This window comes from Humulus lupulus, chromosome 1 (genome assembly GCF_963169125.1).
Source record: "Humulus lupulus chromosome 1, drHumLupu1.1, whole genome shotgun sequence".
Taxonomy (NCBI): domain Eukaryota; kingdom Viridiplantae; phylum Streptophyta; class Magnoliopsida; order Rosales; family Cannabaceae; genus Humulus; species Humulus lupulus.
Window position 1 is genome coordinate 49117780 of NC_084793.1, and position 21690 is coordinate 49139469.

At 36.9% G+C, this 21690-nt stretch overlaps 1 protein-coding gene and 1 non-coding gene across 4 annotated transcripts in view; both read right to left on the minus strand.

The window, feature by feature from the left end:
• The window catches only part of LOC133792066 (F-box protein At2g27310-like), an 89463-nt gene that overhangs the window by 17883 nt on the left and 49890 nt on the right, over positions 1-21690 (minus strand). The window contains exon 3 of one of the 3 annotated variants that reach the window (XM_062230003.1): positions 9575-9593. The exons of the other annotated variants lie outside the window; for them this stretch is intronic. Within the exon in view, the coding sequence (XP_062085987.1) occupies positions 9590-9593 (4 nt within the window). The 3' untranslated portion in view covers positions 9575-9589. Of the gene's footprint in view, positions 1-9574; positions 9594-21690 lie in introns of those variants that run through there. 3 annotated transcript variants of the gene reach the window in all.
• LOC133813551 (small nucleolar RNA R71) lies at positions 7862-7968 on the minus strand. Its single transcript, XR_009884561.1, has one exon. It is a non-coding gene; the product is annotated as a small nucleolar RNA R71 (small nucleolar RNA).

The window sequence follows — 21690 nt, forward strand, 5'->3', positions numbered from 1 at the left end:
TGGTTAGGGCATGCCATGGATGTTAAATGTGAGATTGATCAGAGCTTGAGTCTCTATGTTTGTGCATGATCCTAATTATGCTAGCAATTTTTAAGTAAGTATGTTGAATGCCTTGTATTCGGATATTTGACATATGATATATGCCTGGTAGCATTGCTTACTTGTGTGTGGCACTGACTAACTAGTCAGAATCGGCAATGGTGTCAAATCCGTCTGTGAAGCTGTGATTTACTAGTCAAGTTCACAACGGTTTGAACACTGGTCGCGTGTTACTGACCTAAGAGTCAGAAATGGCATAAGCGTCATGAACACAGAGCCGAAAAAAGATTAGATCTAATCGACATCTGCATTGGATGACTCAATATGAGCATTAATGTCGGACCGACCCTAAGTTCTATGAAAACTAAAAGCGCTTGTCTAGTCTATGACTAGTTACTCAGAGCCAGGGCCAAAGGCCTAGGTGACTATTTTATCACATGGCTAAGGGAGTGGTACCCATGATTGTGACTCTATGGTCACTCGGTAGGTTTATGTTGGTGACTATTTCATCAAATTCCTACCTTGTATAAGCTAGTGAAAGGATCGCTTATTTGTAAAGCCCAGGTGACCCTATCGTCACATGGCTAATGGGAACAGAACCCACCTTAGTGACTATTACAACTATCACTCTTCTATTTGGGGCTAACAGCGCTGGATGATTATTATGATCATCGGTTGATGTTTTATACCCATCATTACGTGAACTTATTTGCATGCGTGACTAAGATTGTTATTGCTAGGCACGCACTTTATGATTTGTTGACATGATATTATTGATCATGAGCATATTGAGTTTTCTTGCTAGGCTTCGACTCACGAGTGCTATGTGGTGCAGGTAAAGGCAAAAGAAAGCTGGACAATCCTTGAGTTGGAGAGCTTAGGTGACAATGTGTACATATGCGGCTGCTCGACCGCCACGGCTGAGGGTTGAAGGAGAAACTAGGGTTAAACCCTGTTTTGCTGCTTAGATAGGCTGATTGTAAATATTTTCTTGTAATAGACCTATAAATTATATTTTTGGGATCCCAATGTATACAGTTTACATTCTAATGAAACGTTATCTCTTAACCAAAATTTGTAATCCCTAAACCGCTAATCATACTTAGCTACACATTTATGGCCAAATGACTCGATTAGCGAGTTTAACACTGTTTATAATGCGCACCGTAACGGTCCCTGGAGTTTAGGGCGTTACAACTTGGTATCAGAGTGAGCCAAGGTTTATGGTTCCTGAAGACAAGCTGGGCATGTACACTCGTCACTGAAGATAGCTTCACTCAAGGAATGGTAACCATTTCTGTAGTTATGTGTTTAACTGCTTAAATAGAATGTAAATGCTTTACCTGCACATTGTATTAGGGAGCATGAGATTCTGATAGAGCCTGGCTCTTGACTATATGATTGTATGCTCCGTGAATATATATATATATATATATATGAATGTGATCATATGATTACCTGCTCCATGAACATATATAATTGTGATATTTGTATGCTGGAGTTGGAGGCATGGTATGAATGTAGGAAAAGCAGGGATTATGATTGATGTATGAATGTCATGGGCATGTTTATAGCACTACAAGTGGTTTGTGAATGTGGTGTGGTAAGATTGTTCCCGTAGGGAAGACTCTTGATGTGCTCATCATGTTCAATGGGTCAAGTTATTGACTGCAGATTCAATCAGCAAGTTTATATCCAAGCTAGATAATGAGGCCTGGTTGTGGTTATATAGAGGCTGGGAGTTACAGCCAGGGTTTTAGTTCTTCATCTGCTCCTATGAATTTTCAGGAGATGTTCACAGATTTGCAATCAAGATTGCAAAGGCATGAGGAAGAGATCAGGTGTCTGAACTAACAGCGGAAGCTGTCGTGAAACACTTCTTCCTTTGTTTTTCCAGGAGTGGCACTAGTTTTGGCTCAGCCTAGGGTTGAGAGTAGGTGGGAACTTCTCTGTGGAAGATTCCAGGAGTATTACCCTCCAGTCTTCGAGGGAGGCCTAGATCCATTCAGAGCTGAGCAATGGATAGGGATGATCAGTTTCATTATTGACAGTATAGGGCTGGTGGGGCACGATAGGGTGATCTGTGCGACATTTGTATTGCGGGATGATGCCCGGACATGGTGGGAAGTAGTACCCCAGACACGAGACACAGCTGTGATGGATTGGAAAGAATTTAGGCAGCTGTTCAATGAAAGGTATTACTGTGATGAAGCCAAGACTACTAAGGTGAATGAGTTTTTGAATCTCGTTCAGGGAAATGCAATAGTAATCAAGTATGTTAATAGATTTGATGATTTGGCCAAGTTCTCTTTTGACATGGTACCCACAGATGTAGCTCGGAAGGAAAGGTTTGTTCAGGGATTGAATTCCAAAATAGCTCAGGGCATTAGAGTTGCCCCAGTGCATGAAATCTCTACCTATCTCAGGTGGTAGAGAAGGCTCTTATTGTTGAGAGCATAAGAAATGAGAAGAAGAGTGCTAGAGATCACGGAGCTTAGATAGTGGTACCTCCACTTATTGGAGAAAGCAAGAATGAAAGCTGGAAGACTCGTCCAGTATGCACTCGGTGCAAGAGGCGTCGTCTGGGAGAATGCCGAGCAAAGGCATGTTTTTTATGTGACATGGTTGGGCATATCAAGAAGGATTGGCCAAGGCTAAGAGAGGATGAGAAAAAGGGCTCCAGCTCAAGTGTTCGTTCCGATGCAATCAGAATTTGAGACTGAGACTAGTTCCTCAGGGGTGGCAGGTCAGCTTTCTAGTTCTGACTTTTGTATTATGCTGATTGGTTTTAGTGCCATGTTGTTCTTTGCTTGTTGCATATAGAGGGGCATAATGATGATATGCAGATCACATGGTTATGTTATGATGGGAATGCAATACTGTACTGGTAATTTAAGAGATGAGGTGAATTATTATGGAAAGGACTCATCAGTTGATATGATAAGGTTGGTTATGATTGATTTTAAGATGATCCTGGATTTGGATTGGTTAGCCAAGTGTGGGGCAATGCTAAATTGTAAGGAAAGGATAGTAACTTTTGGGCTTGAGAGTGGGAAGCCTTGAGACAGTTGGATAGTGTATGGATTCTGTATGCTTATGATATCTGTATTGAGAGCTAGAGTTTTATGGCAGGGAGATGCATGGAACTCTTAACTAGTGTGGTGGATACCACTTAGATTGTGCCAGTGGGATCAGGACAGACTGGATTAGTCTGTGAGTTTCTGGATGTGCTTCCAAGGGATCTTTCAGGGTTATGTTTGCATAAAAGGATAGAATGGTGATTGGATTGGTGCCAGGAATGGATTCAGGTCTAGGGCACTGTTTTGAATGGTTTAGCAGAGTTGTAACAACTTAAGGTTCAACTATTGAGTAAGATGGAATTCTCAAAAGTGGATCTTTGATCTTGTTAGTACCAGCTAGAGATAGGGAAGAGAATATGCAGAAGTCTGCTGTTATATTAGATACGGGCACTGGGAGTGCTGGGTTATGATTTGAGAGGGTAATTAATGTTGATTTATCTTGATGAATTAGATGGACAGAGTATTCAAAGGATTATTTGAATGGGATTTGTGATCGTCTTGGACAATGATATTGTGATGTATTCTCTGCGGAGATTTGCCAAGGTCAAGGAACACCTTAGGGACAGGAGTTTCCTTGGGTAGTGAGGATATTACATGTACCTTGGGAAAGGGTTCTGAGACATCTTGCAGATCAAAATCAGTTAGTAGGTGGTTATGACATTTCAGTAGCAGGGAGAAGTGATTGCTTATGCAACATGTTGGTTAAAGGATCTGACCAGAACTAGAGTAATGTTTCTGGTGGGCCAGGTGGCCAGTTGTATGCTTGAGATTACTATCTCAGAGAAGATCAAAAGGAAAGACGATTGAGTGGACCATAGATGGGAAAGATTGAGTGGAAAGTCTTAGCTGGATTAGCTAAGGGTTTTGCAGTTTCAGGTATGAATTTATTGAGGTATAAGGATCGGATTTGAAATCCGATGGACACTTAGATTAATTGGGAGATTCTAGATGAATCTTATGATACTCTTCTTATTCTCTTCATTCAGGCATCGTGACAGTATACTAGGGTTTGAAATGTTTATATTGATGGCCTGGGATGGAGAGGGACATAATGGAATGCGTGGTAAAGTTCTTAACCTGTTAGCAGGTCAAGATAAAGCATCAGAAATCAATGGGGCCATTGCAGCCTTCAAGTATTTTATAATGGAAATAAGAAAGCATCGCGATGGGTTTCGCGGTGGGATTGGCCAGGTTAGTGGGTTAGTATGAGTTGGCATTGGGTCATTATGGACCAGTTTTTTTTAAGTGAGCCACTCCTATCAGCAAGGATGAATAATACAGTTGATCAGTATTCAGATCTCTATGTGAAATAGATAGTGCGCCTTCTTGAGAATTCAAGGTCTATCTTATCAGATGAAGACTCTATTGTTATTTCCAGGTTTTGAAAGGGTTAAAGAAGGCGATAAGTATATAGATGGAATTCAGTACAGTTCATTATTCTCAGAGTGATGGTAAATCAGAGAGAGAGAGAGAGTTATCTAGTGTTGGAAAGGTACCTTATGAGACAAGGTATGATAGAGAATGTTTATCACCTGTTCATTGGAATAAGATGGGTGAGATGTTGATTTTGGATCCTGAGGTAGTTCAGGGGACCATTGAGGTTATTTGAGGTTAGAGCTTGGATGCTCACTTCTCAGAGTAAATGGAAAAGTGTTACTGAATTGAAAAGTAGGGACATGGAATTCTATGCAGAAGATTGTATCTTCCCTAAAGTATCGCCATGAAAAGGGTGAGGAGTTAAGGGTAAGTTGAGCCCTAGATTATTTTGACAGCTTGAGTCCTGGATTGACCTTATCTTTGGCACTGCCACTTGTATACAGTGTATTTTGTATTTCCATGCTGAGGACATGGGTTAAAAGAAACTCATGAGTTGAGTGGTCAGAATCTGGGGATTTGAGGCTAAGTTATCCTATAAGGAATAGCCAGTCAAGATATGAGACAGAAAGAGTAAGGTATTGAGGAACAAAGTGTACCTTGAGTTAAGGTAATGTTGCAGAAACAGTGAGGTCGAGGGAACGACCTGGGAAACTGGAATCAGTTATGCGGAATTTATATTACTGGTTGTTCAGATAATTTCGAGGACGAAATTTCTGTAAGGAGGGGATAGTTGTAATGCCCCAAATTTCCTAATAAGGTTTAGGACCTTCATTAGGAGGCCGAGAAGGCCATAACTTATTTATTATGCTATTTAATGATAATATGCATGTTTAGGTGTATTAAATATGCATGTGAACCCATTTCTGATTAAATGGGTGATTTTCATATTTTGGCCATTTCGGGCATATTTGGCATATGTGTGATATGTGTGTGGTGCTATATTATTATTTTGGTTATGCCAGGGTTACTCAGCACGAGACGATCCTAGGAGGTAAGTTAGTGGAATAGTCACAACGGGATTTATTCTTGGCTCGGATTGAGTCAAGGGGTATTTAGCATTGCTGGGTTATTGGATAATGGAAATAAATATTTGATGATAAATTGGGAGTTAGTAAGATCAGGGGAAATTCTAGAGGTTTTGACTATTTTGTCGCCGAGGGTGTTTTCGGGACCCCGAGCATTAGGATTTGTTAGAGGCTACTTAAGCTTAAAGTAACATTTTAAAGGAATAAAAAGAACGTTCAGTAAGTTCTCTCTTTCTGTAAGTTCCATTTTCGTCTCCCAATCGCATTTTCGAAGAAAACTTGAATTCTAGGACTCGGATTCAAGCGAGTATCGAGGCATAGCAATCCTAGGGAAGATTAGAAGCTTATTAGTCGAAGGATTTAGTTGGGAACAACTTAATTGGAGGTAATTCAAGTTTTAAGTTCTAAGTTTTTAAAGTTTTTAAGCTTGAATTGGACTTTGTGTTTTGATGAGTTTTGTTAGGTTCGAGACTTGGGTTTTATGGGTTTTGGATCATGGGGATGTTTGGGAACTTTGATTTTTTGAGTTTGGAGATGTTTGGATAGGTTTTTGGAAGGTTTTAAAATGGAGAAATTAGGAAAAATAGTTGGTCCGACGTTGGGCCGCGGCCCTGTTCTTGGGCGCCACGGCCCAGGCTTGAAGAAGCTGGTGGAGAGTTTTCAAAGGGCTGGGGGCCGCGGCGCTTGGTGTTGTTTATGGCCAAATTGATGTTTTGTTCAGGGGAACTCAAACCTTAGGCCTCGGGATCGTTCCTACTACCCGGTTTAGTGGAATTCGATGTCTCGGAGGCTAGGTCTTTGTTCCGGGATTAATAATCTTTCTTTTAACACTTATTCTCAAATCATTATTGGTTTATTTTTATTCTCTTAAATAGTTTTATTTTCAGTCTTTTATTTTATGTTCATAACATTAAAACTCATCAAGCTTATGGCGCCATTGCCGGGGAGTTGCCAAGAAGAGAAACTATTTGTGTGAAGGTGAGTAAATTTCTTCTACTAGTTATTTTACTTTTTGCACTTAAAAAAACTATATATACAAATATATATATTTAAAACTATAAAAACTAAAAATAGAAAGATAAAAAGAAAATTTGGGATGGTTCTACCACCCATAAAAAAAACTTACTTATATATTTATATTTATTGTTTTTTTTAGTTGACAGCACTTGTGCCTCCTATCAATCTGTCTTTTTAATTTTTATAGTTGATGGAACTTGTGCCTCCTAATTTTGTTATAATTTTCTTGTCATTTTTATTCCTTGTAATTCTTTGTTAGTTGACGGCACTTGTGCCTCCTAACCTTTGTTGTAACTTTCTTTATTTATCTTGTTGTAGTTTTTATTTTATTTTATTTTTGCAAGTTATTAATTGATGGCAATTTTGCCTCCTAGTCTTTTATCTTATGTTTTAGTTGATGGCACTTGTGCCTCCTAATTTGTACCTTATTTTTGTTATGGTTGATGGCATGCTATGCCTCCATACTCTTGCCTAAATTTTAGTCTTATTTAATTTTGCCTTTTTTTTTTTTATCTTCTATCATATTATTCTGTAATTGTAAAAAAAAAAAAAAAAACCTAAATCTTGTCCTTTCACCATAAGCAATTTTTGCTTAAAGGAAATTTGAACAAAATTCTCAATCTGCCTCTACTAATTAACCTAAAGGAGTTGTTAGTAGTGTGCGAGTAAGTGGAATCAAATAGGCCTAGGGACAAGTGAACCATAAAAATTATATTGTTGTGAAATCTCTAAAAAATTCTTAGTATGCTCTGTGGTTGCAGTTTTTACTGATCTTCCACATCAGAAAATTGTTTGTTTGAGATTATCTCTGTTGCTTTGTGAAAATTGTATGCATCATTGGGAACGTAACTCTAAAAATTGATTAGTAAAAAGACGTTTATCTTTGTTTGAAATTGAAAGTGTTAGTAAAAATTTGAGCATCATGGAACCAATTGCTAATCATGTTGATGAAAATGTTGTGCCTGAAAAAACTTGCTCGAATATTTTGCACCTATTTCATCTAATGCTCCTTCATGTATTGTTCTTCCTACCACTTCTGCTACCCATTTTGAGCTTAAGCCATCAATCATTCAATTATTGTCATCTTTTTACGGGTTAGATAGAGAGGATTCTTACATGCATGTCAAAGATTTCTTAGAAATTTGCTCAACATTTAAATTTCAAAAAAATTCTGATGAGTCGGTCAAACGAAGATTGTTCCCTTATTCATTAAAAGACAAATCAAAAGCTTGGTTAAATTCTCTTCCCATGTGGTCTATAACTACATGGGATCAACTTTATAATAATTTCTTGCTGAAATTTTTTCTTATGTCTAAAACTGATAGTCTAAGGAGAGAAATCTCCGAGTTTTTTCAAAAAGATAATGAAGAGTTTTATGAATGTTGGGAAATATTTAAAGATTTATTATTAAAATGTCCTCATCATGGTTTGAAAAATGGAGACTTGTAAAATATTTTTATGATTGTTTGACTCCCTCTAATCGTCAAATGATTCAATCTATGAATATTGGAATTTTTTTAAAATTTCAAGGACAAGAGGCTTGGGACGCCCTTGAAGATTTATCTGTCAATTCACAACAATGGAATTATTTTGATCCTAGGTCTAGGTCAACTAATTCACCAAAAAGAGGAGGAAGGTATGAAGTAAAAGATGCATTAGACTTAAGAACATCCTTAGACAAATTAGCGAGAAAAGTAGAAGCTTTAGCCATAAGCCAAACTATAAACTCTCCAATACAACCAAGAAAGATGTTTGTTCTATATGTTCTAGTCATTTCCATAAGCCAAACTATAAACTCATGCCCCACAAAATTAACCATATCCTCAACAAAGGAAACCTTTCTTAGAAAATACTTTACAACAGTTTATGCAATCCACTCAACAAATCCTACAAAATCAATCTCAATCAATTACCAAACCCGAGACACAAGTAGGACAACTCGCTACTACTTTAGCTGATAGAGAAAAATGAGCTTTCCCTAGTCAACCTATCCCTAATCCAAAAGGTCAATATGAGATAGGAAAGTCTAATCATAATGGAGAAGTCAAATAAATTTCAACTCTTAGGTCCGGAGAGAACATTGTCAAACCCAATTACATACTCGAGGTTGAAAAAGAAAAAGATAAAGAAAAGAGTCAGCCTTCTAGTTCTAATGACTCTTCAAACAAGGAAACTCCAATCCATCCTTTCATTCCAAAAGCCCCATTCCCACAAAGATTACTTCCAATTAAAAAAGGCGGCCAATATAATGACATCTTTGAAGTTTTCAAACAAGTTAGTATCAATATCCCTTTCGTAGATGCCATTAAACAAATTCCCGCCTACTCTAAATTTTTAAAGGATCTTTATACTGTTAAAAGAAACACTGATGTTCCTAAAAACACGTTTTAACTGAACAAGCTAGCTCCATTATTCAATATAAGAGTCTTGTTAAATATAAAGATTCTGGGTGTCCCACAATTTCATGCATTATTGGTGATCATTTTATTAACAAGGCTTTACTTGATTTGGGTGCTAGTGTGAATTTATTGCCTTATTCTGTTTATAAGCAACTTGGTCTTGGTGAACTAAAACCTACTTCTATAACTCTTCAATTAGCCGATAGTTCTATGAAAATTCCTAGAGGCATTATAGAGGATGTTTTGATAAAAGTTGATAAATTTTACTTTCCCGTTGACTTCATTGTTCTTGATACTCAACCTGTAGAAAATGTGCATGTAACGCCCTACTTCCTTAGAGCCGTTACTAAGTGAGTTTAAAACATGCTTTTAACTCGCTAATCGAGGTCTTAAGGCAAATGTGTAAACAAACCATAAACAGAGTCATAAACTTTGAAAATAATTCCATGAAATGTTTAGCATTTGGGATCCCAAAACACTGTTTATAAACATTTACAACTAAAAATGTACTTGAAGTCGACTATACGACAAAATAGGGTTCTTTATAAACAAACTCCAAAAATACCCCTGGCCGTGGCAGCCAGGCAGACCAGACAAGTACGCGTCGCGTCACGCTCTCCATACTCATGGTCGGTTGACTTTCTCCTTACCCTTACCTGCACCACAAAGCACTCGCGAGCCGAAGCCTAGCAAGAAAACTCCACATAAACATATAACATACGCATATGAACCATTTAGCATACAACCAATTTGTCAACAAGCCAAACACATACGGCCATGCCGTCTCAGGCGCTTTACCAGGCCCTGAGTTATGGTCTACACCATAAGGATATCCCAGGTATCCCTCAGGATCCTACCCTGGCAACTCGCACTCCGCGTGCTAAACGTTGCTCCCGGCCCCTTGCCGTTCTCGGCCTTTGCCATTCCCGGCCTTTGCCGTTCCCGGCCTTCACCGTTCCCGGCCTTTGCCGATCATTCACATATTTGCATATACAGCATAATTAAAACATAACTTAAACATATACTAACACAATCAATGAGCTACACCCAACACATAATCATGTGGGGCCGTGCCTTGCAACACAACTATGGGGCCTCGCCCTGCTCTATGGGTACAACAACTTTCTTACCTGTGTCCCGAGCTTCTTGAGCATTGAACCCTCGAGCATGATTCTCTAATCCAAGCCTCACTGAGAACCTAGTCACAACATATAGATAACACTCCTATTACTAATCAATTCAAAAACTTCCTCCAGAACCGATCCCGAACTCTCGGGACCTCCTGGATCCCCACATAAGGTGGCAGAAGCGTCCCCCGAACCCCCTGGGCAAAAGCCTAAAAACTAAAATTTCCCCCTGCCCAGAAATGGCCTAGCTCTGCGGTGCCCAGAAGGGCCCCCGTCCACTGATGCAGCCTAGCGCCGCGGCACAGAAGAACAGGTCCGCGGCGCCCCTACGCGACCCAGAATTCTGGGTTTTCCCCTGCATTTTCCCCAAGCCAAAACACTTCCAAATCATTCCAAGACTTGCCTAAGTCCCAAATTCAATTCAAAACCTGAAATAAGCCATCTAACAACCTATAAACATCAACAACAGGCCTAGATACACAATCAAACTCAAGAATCTCTTAATAGTTCAAAATTCTCAAAACTTAAACCAGCCTTTGCAAAGTTTAAACCAGCCTTCAGAATTCTTAAACCAAACAAGAAATAACTTTCAAATATGCATGGAATTCATACCTCAAGATGGAATTCGACCTTGGGCTTCTTCTTACTCCAACTCCAAGCTAAATCTCTTTGATTCCCAGCTGAATTCTCACAAACAACAAGCTGCAAATTCAGCTTCAACCCTCATTCTCAAATCCTCAAAACAAGCTTAAACTTTAAAGAGAACCCATGGATGAATTTCTTACCTCTGTAATTGACACACCATTAGCTAAAGCTTGAATTCAATTGCTCTAATCTCGCCCTAAACCCCTTTCTTGATTCCAAGAGATTTTCCCTTCCTTCCTTTCCTTCTTGCTTTATAACTTTCCTTAACTTTCAGCAAGAGATGAATTTGTCTAAGTGTAGAAAACATGAATAGCTTTCCCACTCAGCCATAGCTATCTAAATCCCAGCCAAAAGACCCATTTACCTTTCCATCTAACACATATTCTAACTAATCCTCAAGGGCAACTTAGACCTTTCCTATCCTCTTACAAATATACCATTTTCTCACTTAGAGTAACTATCCTCAATGGTTACCTATGGTTACCCAAGCTACTAAAATACCATTAACCATTAATTAAAAGTCCCCAACTAAATTTATAATAATCCTGAAATACCCCTAGGCTCTTCCCGAGCCGGGTATTTAATCCTGTTGTGACTTTAAGCGGAATAGCTCTCTAGGACCATCTCGGAACGTGCATTGCAAATATATCACCATTATATCAAAAATATCACATATATTACATTTATTCCCTCAACGGGCTAAAATTACCAATTTTCCCCTAACTACCAAATGGGGCCCACATGCATATTTATTTCTCCTAACCATGCATTTCTAATCACATAATCATCTAATACACATATATTATCATAATAAACCATTCATTTCCCTCCAGGCACGCTAATCAAGACCCAAATTCTTATTAGCAAATTTGGGTCGCTACAACTATCCCCTCCTTACAGAAATTTCGTCTTCGAAATTACCTGAACAACTCGAGATACCGCTCCCGCATGTCTGATTCAAGTTCCCATGTCGCCTCCTCAACCTCGCTGTTCCTCCACAACACTTTCACTAAGGCGATGGTCTTGTTCCGCAAAATCTTATCTTTCCGATCAAGAATCCAAACTGGCTTCTCCTCATAGGACAAATCCTGGTCCAGCTCCAAACTCTCATAACTCAATACGTGTTTCGAATCTAATACATACTTTCAGAGTATGGACACATGAAAAACATTATGAACTCCTGATAAGGTTGGAGGCATAGCCAATCTGTAGGCTACCTCCCCAACCCGTTTTAGAATCTCAAAGGGTCCAACAAACCTAGGGCTCAGCTTGCCCTGAACACCGAACCGTTTCACTCCTCTCAAAGGTGAAACCCTAAGGAACACATGGTCACCAACCTGAAATTCTACACTTCTGCGTTTCAGGCCCGAATAACTATTCAGGCAACTCTGGGAGGCGACCATTCGCGCTCTAATCTTCTCAATCACATCATTGGTCCTTTGAACCATCTCAGGACCCAAATAACTTCTCTCACCTGTCTCGTCCCAATGGATAGGTGATCTACACTTCCTTCCATATATCATCTCATACGGAGCCACTCTGATAGTCGGTTGATAGCTGTTATTATACAAGAACTCAATCAAAGGAAGATACTTACTCCAAGATCCCCCAAAAGTCTAAGACACATGCTCGCAACATTTCTTCCAATATTTGAATCGTCCTCTCAGACTGTCCATCTGTCTGAGGATGATAAGCGATACTAAACCGTAACTGCGTGCCCATAGCCTTCTGTAGGCTCTCCCAAAACTTGGAGGTGAAGGTGGGGTCTCTGTCAGACACTATCGACCTCGGAGCTCCATAAAGTCAAACAATTTCTTTTACATATAATTCAGCATACTGCTCCACAGTATTGTCCTGACAGGCAAAAAGTGGGCTGACTTGGTATACCTATCCACAATCACCCACACCGAGTCATGCTGTCCCACAGTTCTCGGCAAACCAACCACAAAATCCATGGTAAACTCCTCCCACTTCCACTCTGGAATCCCTAGAGGCTGCAGCAACCCTGCTGGCCTCTGATGTTCAGCCTTAACCTGCTAACACATTAACACTTGGCCACATAATCCACCACATCCCTTTTCATGCCCGACCACCAATATAAAGCTCTCAAGTCTTGGTAAATCTTCGTCATACCTGGATGTAAAGAGTAGGGAGTGGTATGCGATTCATCTAAAATCTCTTGTCGGATAACAGAATCCATCGGAACACAAATCCGACCCTTGTACTTCAGTAACCCCATCTCCGAAAGAGAAAAGTCCTTAGTCACTTCGACTAAGACGTTCTCTCTGAGACCTCTCAACTGAGAATCTCTCCCCTGTGCCTCCTTGATCCTCTCAAGGAGTGTAGACTGAAGAGTGATGTTGGCTAACTGGCCAACCACCAACTCTATTCCCGCTCTAGTCATCTCCTCAGCCAGCTTATCAGATATCTGTCTTGAACTGAACAATTGTCCTGGGCCTCTCCGACTCAATGCATCAGCCACTACATTAGCCTTCCCAGGATGGTATAGGATATCACAATCATAATCCTTAACCAACTCTAGCCACCGTCTCTGGCGCATATTCAGATCCTTCTGAGTAAAGAAATACTTCAAACTTTTATGGTCAGTGTATATCTCGCACTTCTCTCCATATAAATAATGTCTCCAAATCTTAAGTGTGAATACCACCGCCTCCAATTCCAGATCATGTGTGGGATACCTTTGCTCATACTCCTTTAACTGTCTCGATGCATAGGCTATCACCTTACCAGCTTGCATCAGCACACACCCCAAACCCTGTCTCGAAGCATCACAGTAAACCACAAACTTCTCATTATCTGTTGGCAGACTCAATACTAGTGCGGTGATCAGTCGCCGCTTCAACTCTTTGAAACTATTCTCACATCTGTCTGCCCAAACATACTTTGTCTTCTTTTTCATCAATTCTGTCAATGGTGTAGCTATTCTAGAGAACCCCTCAACAAACCGCCGATAATATCCTGCCTATCCCAAAAAACTTCTAACTTCAAGAATATTGCTCGGTCTAGGCCAATCTCTAACTGCCTTAATCTTACTTGGATCAACCAGCCGGGTATTTAATACCCCTAGGCTCTTCCCGAGCCGGGTATTTAATCCTGTTGTGACTTTAAGCGGAATAGCTCTCTAGGACCGTCTCGGAACGTGCATCGCAAATATATCACAATTATATCAAAAATATCACATATATTACATTTATGCCCTCAACGGGCTAAAATTACCAATTTTCCCCTAACTACCAAATGAGGCCCACATGCACATTTATTTCTCCTAACCATGCATTTCTAATCACATGATCATCTAATACACATATATTATCATAATAAACCATTTATTGCCCTCCAGGCACGCTAATCAAGACCCAAAGTCTTATTAGCAAATTTGGGTCGCTACAGTGAATGCTCAAATTCCTATCATTTTAGGTAGAACATTCTTAGCTACATCTAATGCAATCATTAATTGTCAGAATGGTATTTTGAAATTATCTTTTGGAAATATGACTGTTGAATTGAATGTTTTTAATGTTGCTAAATCTGCTGAGTATGAGAAAGTGCATGAAGTTAACATGATAGATAGTATTTGTGAAAATGATTGAAATGACTTACATGGCTTTTGTGAAAATACTTTGGTATGAACTTGCATGTTAACGATTCTAACGATGATGAGAATTCTTTGCTAGAGTCTATACCCTTAGATGAAACCAAAGTTGAACCTTTTTCACCCTTAGATCATGTTCAATCAATTTCTGAGTCTCCAAAGTTTGACCTTAAACCTTTGCCAGAAAATTTAAAATATGCTTTTCTATGAGAGTCTGAAACCTTGCCTGTTATCATAGCATCCTCCTTAGATAAAGAACAAGAAGATAAATTGTTAGATGTCCTTAGAAAACATAAAGAATCCATAGGTTGGACCATTGGAGACATTAAAGGAATTAGCCCATCCATATGTATGCATAGAATCCATCTAGAAGAGAATGTTAAAACCTCTTGGGAATGTCAAAGAAGGTTAAATCCTAATATGAAAGAAGTGGTTAGAGAACAGGTCATAAAATTATTATATGTAGGTATCATTTACCCTATTTCTGATAGTCAATGGGTTAGTCCAGTTCAAGTTGTGCCTAAAAAGTCTGGGATCACAGTTGTTGAAAATGAGAAAAATGAATTAATCCCTACTAGAGTACAAATGGGGGTGGAGAGTGTGCATAAACTATAGAAAGCTGAATAATGTTACTAGAAAAGACCATTTTCCATTACCCTTTATTGATCAAATGCTTGAACGTTTAGCTAGCCATGCATATTATTTCTTTCTTGATGGGTATTCGGGATATAACCAAATCCCCATAGCCCCAGAAGATCAAGAAAATACTACATTTACATGCCCTTTCGGAACTTTTGCCTATCGTCGCATGCCTTTTGGATTATGCAATGCACCTGCGACTTTTCAAAGGTGTATGGTTTCAATTTTTTCTGACATGATTGAAAGATTTCTTGAAGTGTTTATGGATGATTTTTCTATGTTTGGTTCTTCCTTTGATGAATGTTTGCACCATCTTTCACTTGTTTTAATTCGCTGCAAAGAGAAAAACCTTGTGCTTAACTGGGAAAAATGTCATTTTATGGTTAAAAAAGGAATTGTTTTAGGTCATGTAATCTCATCAGAGGGAATAGAAGTTAATAAAGCTAAAGTTGATCTTATTTCAAAACTTCCCCCACCTAAAACTGTGAAATAAATTAGATCATTCTTAGGCCATGCCAGTTTCTATAGAAGATTTATAAAAGACTTTAGTAAAATTTCTTGGCCTTTATGCCATTTACTTGGAAAAGAAAATGCTTTTGTCTTTGATAATAATTTCCATGTTGCCTTTGAAAAATTGAAAAATTTGTTGACTACTACACCCATTATTCGACCCCCTGATTGGAAAATACCTTTTGAAATAATGTATGATGCTTCTGATTATGCTATAGGTGTTGTCTTAGGACAAAGTCTTGAAAAAATGCCTCATGTAATTTAATATGCTAGGAAAACTTTAAATGATGCTCAATTAAATTATTCCACAACCGAGAAAGAATTGCTTGCTGTTGTTTTTGCATTGGAGAAATTTAGATCTTATTTGTTAGGGTCTAAAATTATTGTCTATTATGATCATGCTGCATTAAAATATCTTTTGTCGAAAAAAGATGCTAAGTCTCGTTTGATCCGTTGGATCCTACTTTTACGAGAATTCGACTTAGAAATATGTGATAAAAATGGATCTAAAAATGTTGTTGCTAATCATTTATCTAGACTAGTTGTTGAAACTATTCATGACTCTACTCCTATCACTAAAACTTTGCATGATGAACAATTGATGCATGTTTCTTCTTTACCTTGGTATGCTGATATTTTTAATTATTTGGTCACTAAAGAAATCCCATCTCATTGGTCTAAGCACGATAAATATAAATTTTATTCTGAGGTGAAAAACTTTATTTGGGATGATCCTTACTTGTTTAAATATTGCCCTGATCAAATAATTAGAAGATGCATTCCAAAGTGTGACCAATCTAAAATCATATCTTTTTGTCACGATCATGCATGTGGATGACATTTTAGTGGTAAGAAAACAGCTGCTAAAATTTTACAATGTGGTTTTTATTGGCCTACTATCTTTCGTGACACATATGTTTATTGTTGTAGAGTCCCATAATATTTACTTAACTAGCTAGATAGTACTAGTAGTAGTAGTAGTTAGTATTAGTTTGTAGTAAGTTAGATTCCGTGGATTTTGGTTCAAGTTGGGACTTAGTTGGAAACTCATAGCAATAGTTATGAATTTTATAAGTTTAACCTATAGTTTAAGAATATTAATTATAACATAAGGTTTGATTAATATTGCTGGTCCTAGGTGTATTATTTATTATAACCTAAGGTTTAGATAGAGCCAATAAGAATATGACACTTTTCATAAGCATGATTATTAGGGAATTAGAGTTTGTTATTTTATGGTTAGTTAAGAAATTTGTGGATTAGGTTGTTATTTAGATAATTAAATAGATTTTCCCGTAACTTTAGGGTACTGTAACTTCCGACCTATTTTTGATGAATTTCAAAAAATAGTATTTCTAGTAAGTTGTAGATAATTGAATTAGCTTTCTAACGGTATAAAGATGGTCTAAATCGGAGTCCTACAGCTCCAGTTATGTTGATTTTACTACATGTGAGTTTAGAGTTACGAGATTTAAGAAGTTAGAAGTTAGGATTCTATTTTTTTTTTAATTTTTTAAAACAAGCTTTGACTCCTTAGACCTACCTCTGAACGATTTGACCGAGCCCTAAGCCTTTGACTGTCGAATATTCAAATATTTTAAATTAAATTCATTATTTTTATTCAATGCCAAAAAGAAGATTTTTATTCCTAGAACTCTATAAATAGGACTTAGAACCCAGCCCTTCTCCTCACTCTTCAGCTATGATCATACTCCAAGGTGCTAGTACTACCATAGAGTGATAAACACTAGGGTTGGGAAAAAGCTTTGCCATTCTTAAGCTTTATAAAATACTTGGGAAGTAAGGTTTAGTGTATTTCGGTATTAGAGTTAGACCAATCCATAAGGTCAACTAATGTACTCTTATTCTTTAAGTCCAATTATTTAAAACTCTTTAGTTTTCTTTAGTTCCTTTTATTCAGATCCTAACTTTCGTTATTGGTTCTTGATTAGGTTCTTGAAACTTAAGTTCTTTCTTGGTAAGTTTCTTCTTGATGGTTTAGTTTCCACATTCATTCTTTATTCTTTAGAAATACTCACCATTTGTATTGTTGGTTTTAGGAGTGTTCCAAATCCCGTCCTTGTTCTCATATCCCGGTGTTGGTAAGGAAAATAGGATAGATTTTATGTGCTTATATGTTATGTTATGTTATGTTATGATATGCTATGTTATATGTTTATGCTATGATATGTATATGTATGATATGTTTTAGTTCTTGGGTATATGTTTTGTTTAGATAACAAGCATATAATTTGTTTAGATAACAAGCCCCATAAATTTATATGACTTGTTTAGATAACTAGCCCTGTAGAATTATGGGCATATGATTGCCTAGCTAGCAAGCCCCAAGATGTATGATGGCCATTGTAATAGATGTTTTTGTAGCCATATGTTTTATAGTGTATGCTTATGATATATGATATATGTTTTAGATAGTCTTATGTTCTTTTATAATATTTGATGTAGTCTTATGCTTATGTTTACGATGTATGTTTTGTTTTTAGTAGATTTTCCTTGTTGGGCATTAGGCTCATTCCTTTATTTTAGTGTGATGCAGGAAAATGATTATGGAGGCGGAATGATTCTTGGTAGCATGGCATGTGTGTTGAGGATGAATGGAATGGATGGGCTGTGTGTCGATCAAGGATGACGTTTATTTTATTCTTTTGAAATATGTCTCTTTTGTAATTCTGCATTCAGATTTTTTTGAACTTGTTTTTAAAGCTATGTTTTATATTTTGTAAACAATGGGATCCCATACCATACCATATCACATTTTATTTTACATTTTTAATAAAGACATGCTATTTCTTATATTTTGGGTTTTCAATAAAGGCATATTATTTCTTATGTTTGTATCAAAATAGTAGCTATGTCTAGTAGTTTTAATGGTCCAAGGTCTTAGAATAGTTGGGTCATTACAATTGTAAAGCTTGTGATAATGCCAAAAGTTAGGAAGTTTGACTAAAAGAAACATGATGCCTTTGAATCTTATTCTTATTATTGACATATTTGATGTTTGGGGCATTGATTTTATGGGACCATTTCCTAACTCTTTTGGTAATCTTTATATTCTTGTTGGAGTTGATTATGTGTCTAAATGGGTTGAAGCTATTGCATGCCACACTAATGACCACAAAGTTGTGCCTCAGTTTTTGAAAGAAAATATATTTTCCCATTTTGGTTCACCATGTGCTACCATTAGTGATAACGATACACACTTTTGTAATAATCCATTTGAACATTTGATGAAACAATATGGCATTACACATAAAGTCTCAACACCATATCACCCACAAACTAGTGGTCAAGTCGAAGTGTCTAATAGGGAAGTTAAGCACATTTTAGAAAAAACTGTGAATCCAACTAGGAAAGATTGGTCCTTAAGACTCACCGATGCATTATGGGCATATCGTAACGCATACAAAATGCCCATTGGCATGTCACCCTACAGACTTGTGTATGGGAAGGCGTGCCACTTACCTGTTGAGTTAGAACATAGAGCCTTTTGGCCAATTAAGCAGTTAAACTTCTCTTTGGACAAGGCAGGTGAGAAAAGAAAACTTCAATTAAATGAACTAGACGAAATTAGGAATGATGCATATAACTATTCAAAAAAGTATAAGGATCGTATGAAATTTTACCATGATAAAAATATTTTTCTCCAGGTCAGAAAGTCCTTTTATACAACTCTCCTTTTCATTTATTCCCGAGAAAGTTACGCTCTAGGTGGTCCGGTCCTTACATTATTCGGGTTGTTTTTCCACACGGAGCTATTGAAATTGAAATTCCTAACAATGGTGATATTTTTAATGTTAATGGACAAAAATTAAAACCATTTTTAGAATTAAAAACTGATGAAGTGGATGAGATCCTCCTTGAGGACCATGTTTACCAAGCTCTTTGATTCCTATTAATCTTGATAACTTGTGTTTTATTTGTTTTGTTTGTTTTATGTGTGATTTAATTTTTTTTTGTTGTATCTTTTACTCTCTTGGTGATGCACCATATCAAGGTAGGACTATTCTAAATTCTAGCCTCTTTTACTTTTCAAATTATAATTGTATTTTAATACATTGAGGACAATGTTTAAATTAAGTTTGGGGATATCGAATTTATGTGGTTATTATCATCAGGAGAGTATATTTTATTGTGTTTATGTTTTTGTGCTGTTTTTTTTTTACATATGTTTTGTGTTAATCTTTGTTTTATTGTGTTTTGTGTGGGTTTTTTGAAAAAAAAATAAAAACTTTATTAATTTTTGTCTTGTTAAAAAAAATAGAAAAAAAAATTTCAAAATTTTTCATTCTCTTAAAAAGTCAAAAACTAAAAAAAAATTGGTGTTTTTTTTATTTTCAATGATAAAAATCTTGATTGAGTTTGAATTTAATTCTCTTAAAAATATGAATAATTTTTAATCTTTTTCTTTAATTATTGGGTCAATTTTGTTTGTAACAAAAATTACATTTTTCATAACAAGAATACTTTTTCCTATAAGCTTAAGTGAAAATTAATTTTAATGAAAATCTTTTTTTTAAAAGCGAAATTGACAATTTAATTAATTACATAAGCTTAACTTTTATTCATAATAATTTTTTAGATTTATTTTCATTGTGTAATTTTTGAGAAAATCCTTGTTATATCACCAATAAAAAAAATGTGTATTTTAATTTTTCTTTTGCTTGAGGACTAGCAAAACTTTAAGCTTTGGGGTGTGATAACTCTACAAAATAGAGTTATTTTTTCACATTTTTTATACTAATTGTTGCTTAGTCTTTGAGTTTTTAAGTAATTTATTAAGTTTTTAAGTAATTTTGAATTTATTAGGTTTATTTTAAGTTTATAGATTTTTGTGTATTTTTATAGTTATATTATTGAAAAATATTACAGTTTAATTATTTGAAATTAGTCTTTTTAAGTTAAAAGTAAAAACATGCACTTTTGAGATTTAATGTTTAAGTAAATTAAGTTTTAATTAATATTTTCAAAGAATTAATATGGTTTATTTTATAATTGAAAATATTTTATCATGACTTAATTTATACTTATTTTGTAGGAATTATGTTGCATTTTTTTGGCTCTTGAAATCCAAGAAAAAGAAAGAAAAAAATGGCATTTTTCCAAATGCCTTGCTGAAGCCTTTGCCTACGCCCACACTTGCCCAGGCCCGCCTACCTCAGCTTCCCCTGGCCCAACCACGCCTTGGGCCCGCCTCCTCTCAGCTGCTAGCACCAGATGCCTCCTGCCCCAATCGACATGTTCCTCTTCTCCCAGCTGCCAACACCAGGCCCAATCCGCCCCTTTGCACACCACAACTCGCCTGGGCTGCCAGCCACCGAAGCCCATAGGGCCAATCCGCCCCAACTACTGCAGCAGCCTCTCCAGCCCACCAAACCAGCTACCAATTGTCCTTAAGCCCATCACTTGTCCCTTTGTCCAAAAATGCCAACTTTTTACCAATTTTTTCCACATATTTCACCACAAACATTATCATTACACCATATAATTTACCTCTACATACCATATTTTCTTTATTTAATTAATCTTATCAATTTAATTAATTTAAGGTGATTATTTTAATGCTCTCATTTTGGCTATAAATATGGAATTTCAAGACCATTTTAGGGTGCTAAACTTTTTGGGAACCATCATCTTTTCTACCATTTGCTCTCTACCATTCTCTCTTCCATTTTGGGTTTTTCAAGAGCATTTTCAAGTATGTATTTTGTTTATTTTGTAATTTATATTCTAGTTATGTGCTTCTAATCTTTTTCATAAGATTATTAAGATCATGATGAAGCAACTTGTAACTAGATAATATTTGTTGACGGTGAGAACTCGTCAACCAAGTTAAGTTAGAAAAATAGAAACGCAGAGATTATCAAAAGAAAAACCTTAAAGATCTAATTGGAAACTCAAAGAACACTTGCAGAAGAAAAATGGTGAACTGAATTTCTATTTCTTATGGTGTAGTGCTACAGTATTTTTTCCAACCCCCCTCCATGTGGAAGTGGAGTTCATTTTATAGTAGGCTCTAATGACCCATGATATAGTGTGGTCCAGGGGACCAGATGGTACACAAGTACATTCTCAAGAGAGTGGTATCAGGTGTAGTGGTGTTGGGAGAGTGATGGTCGGCTCTGGTGCATGTCAGAGACGTGAAGGTGGTGCTGCCATTTCTCGTACTACCCCTAACCGCCACTACTTGTCGGGTACAGG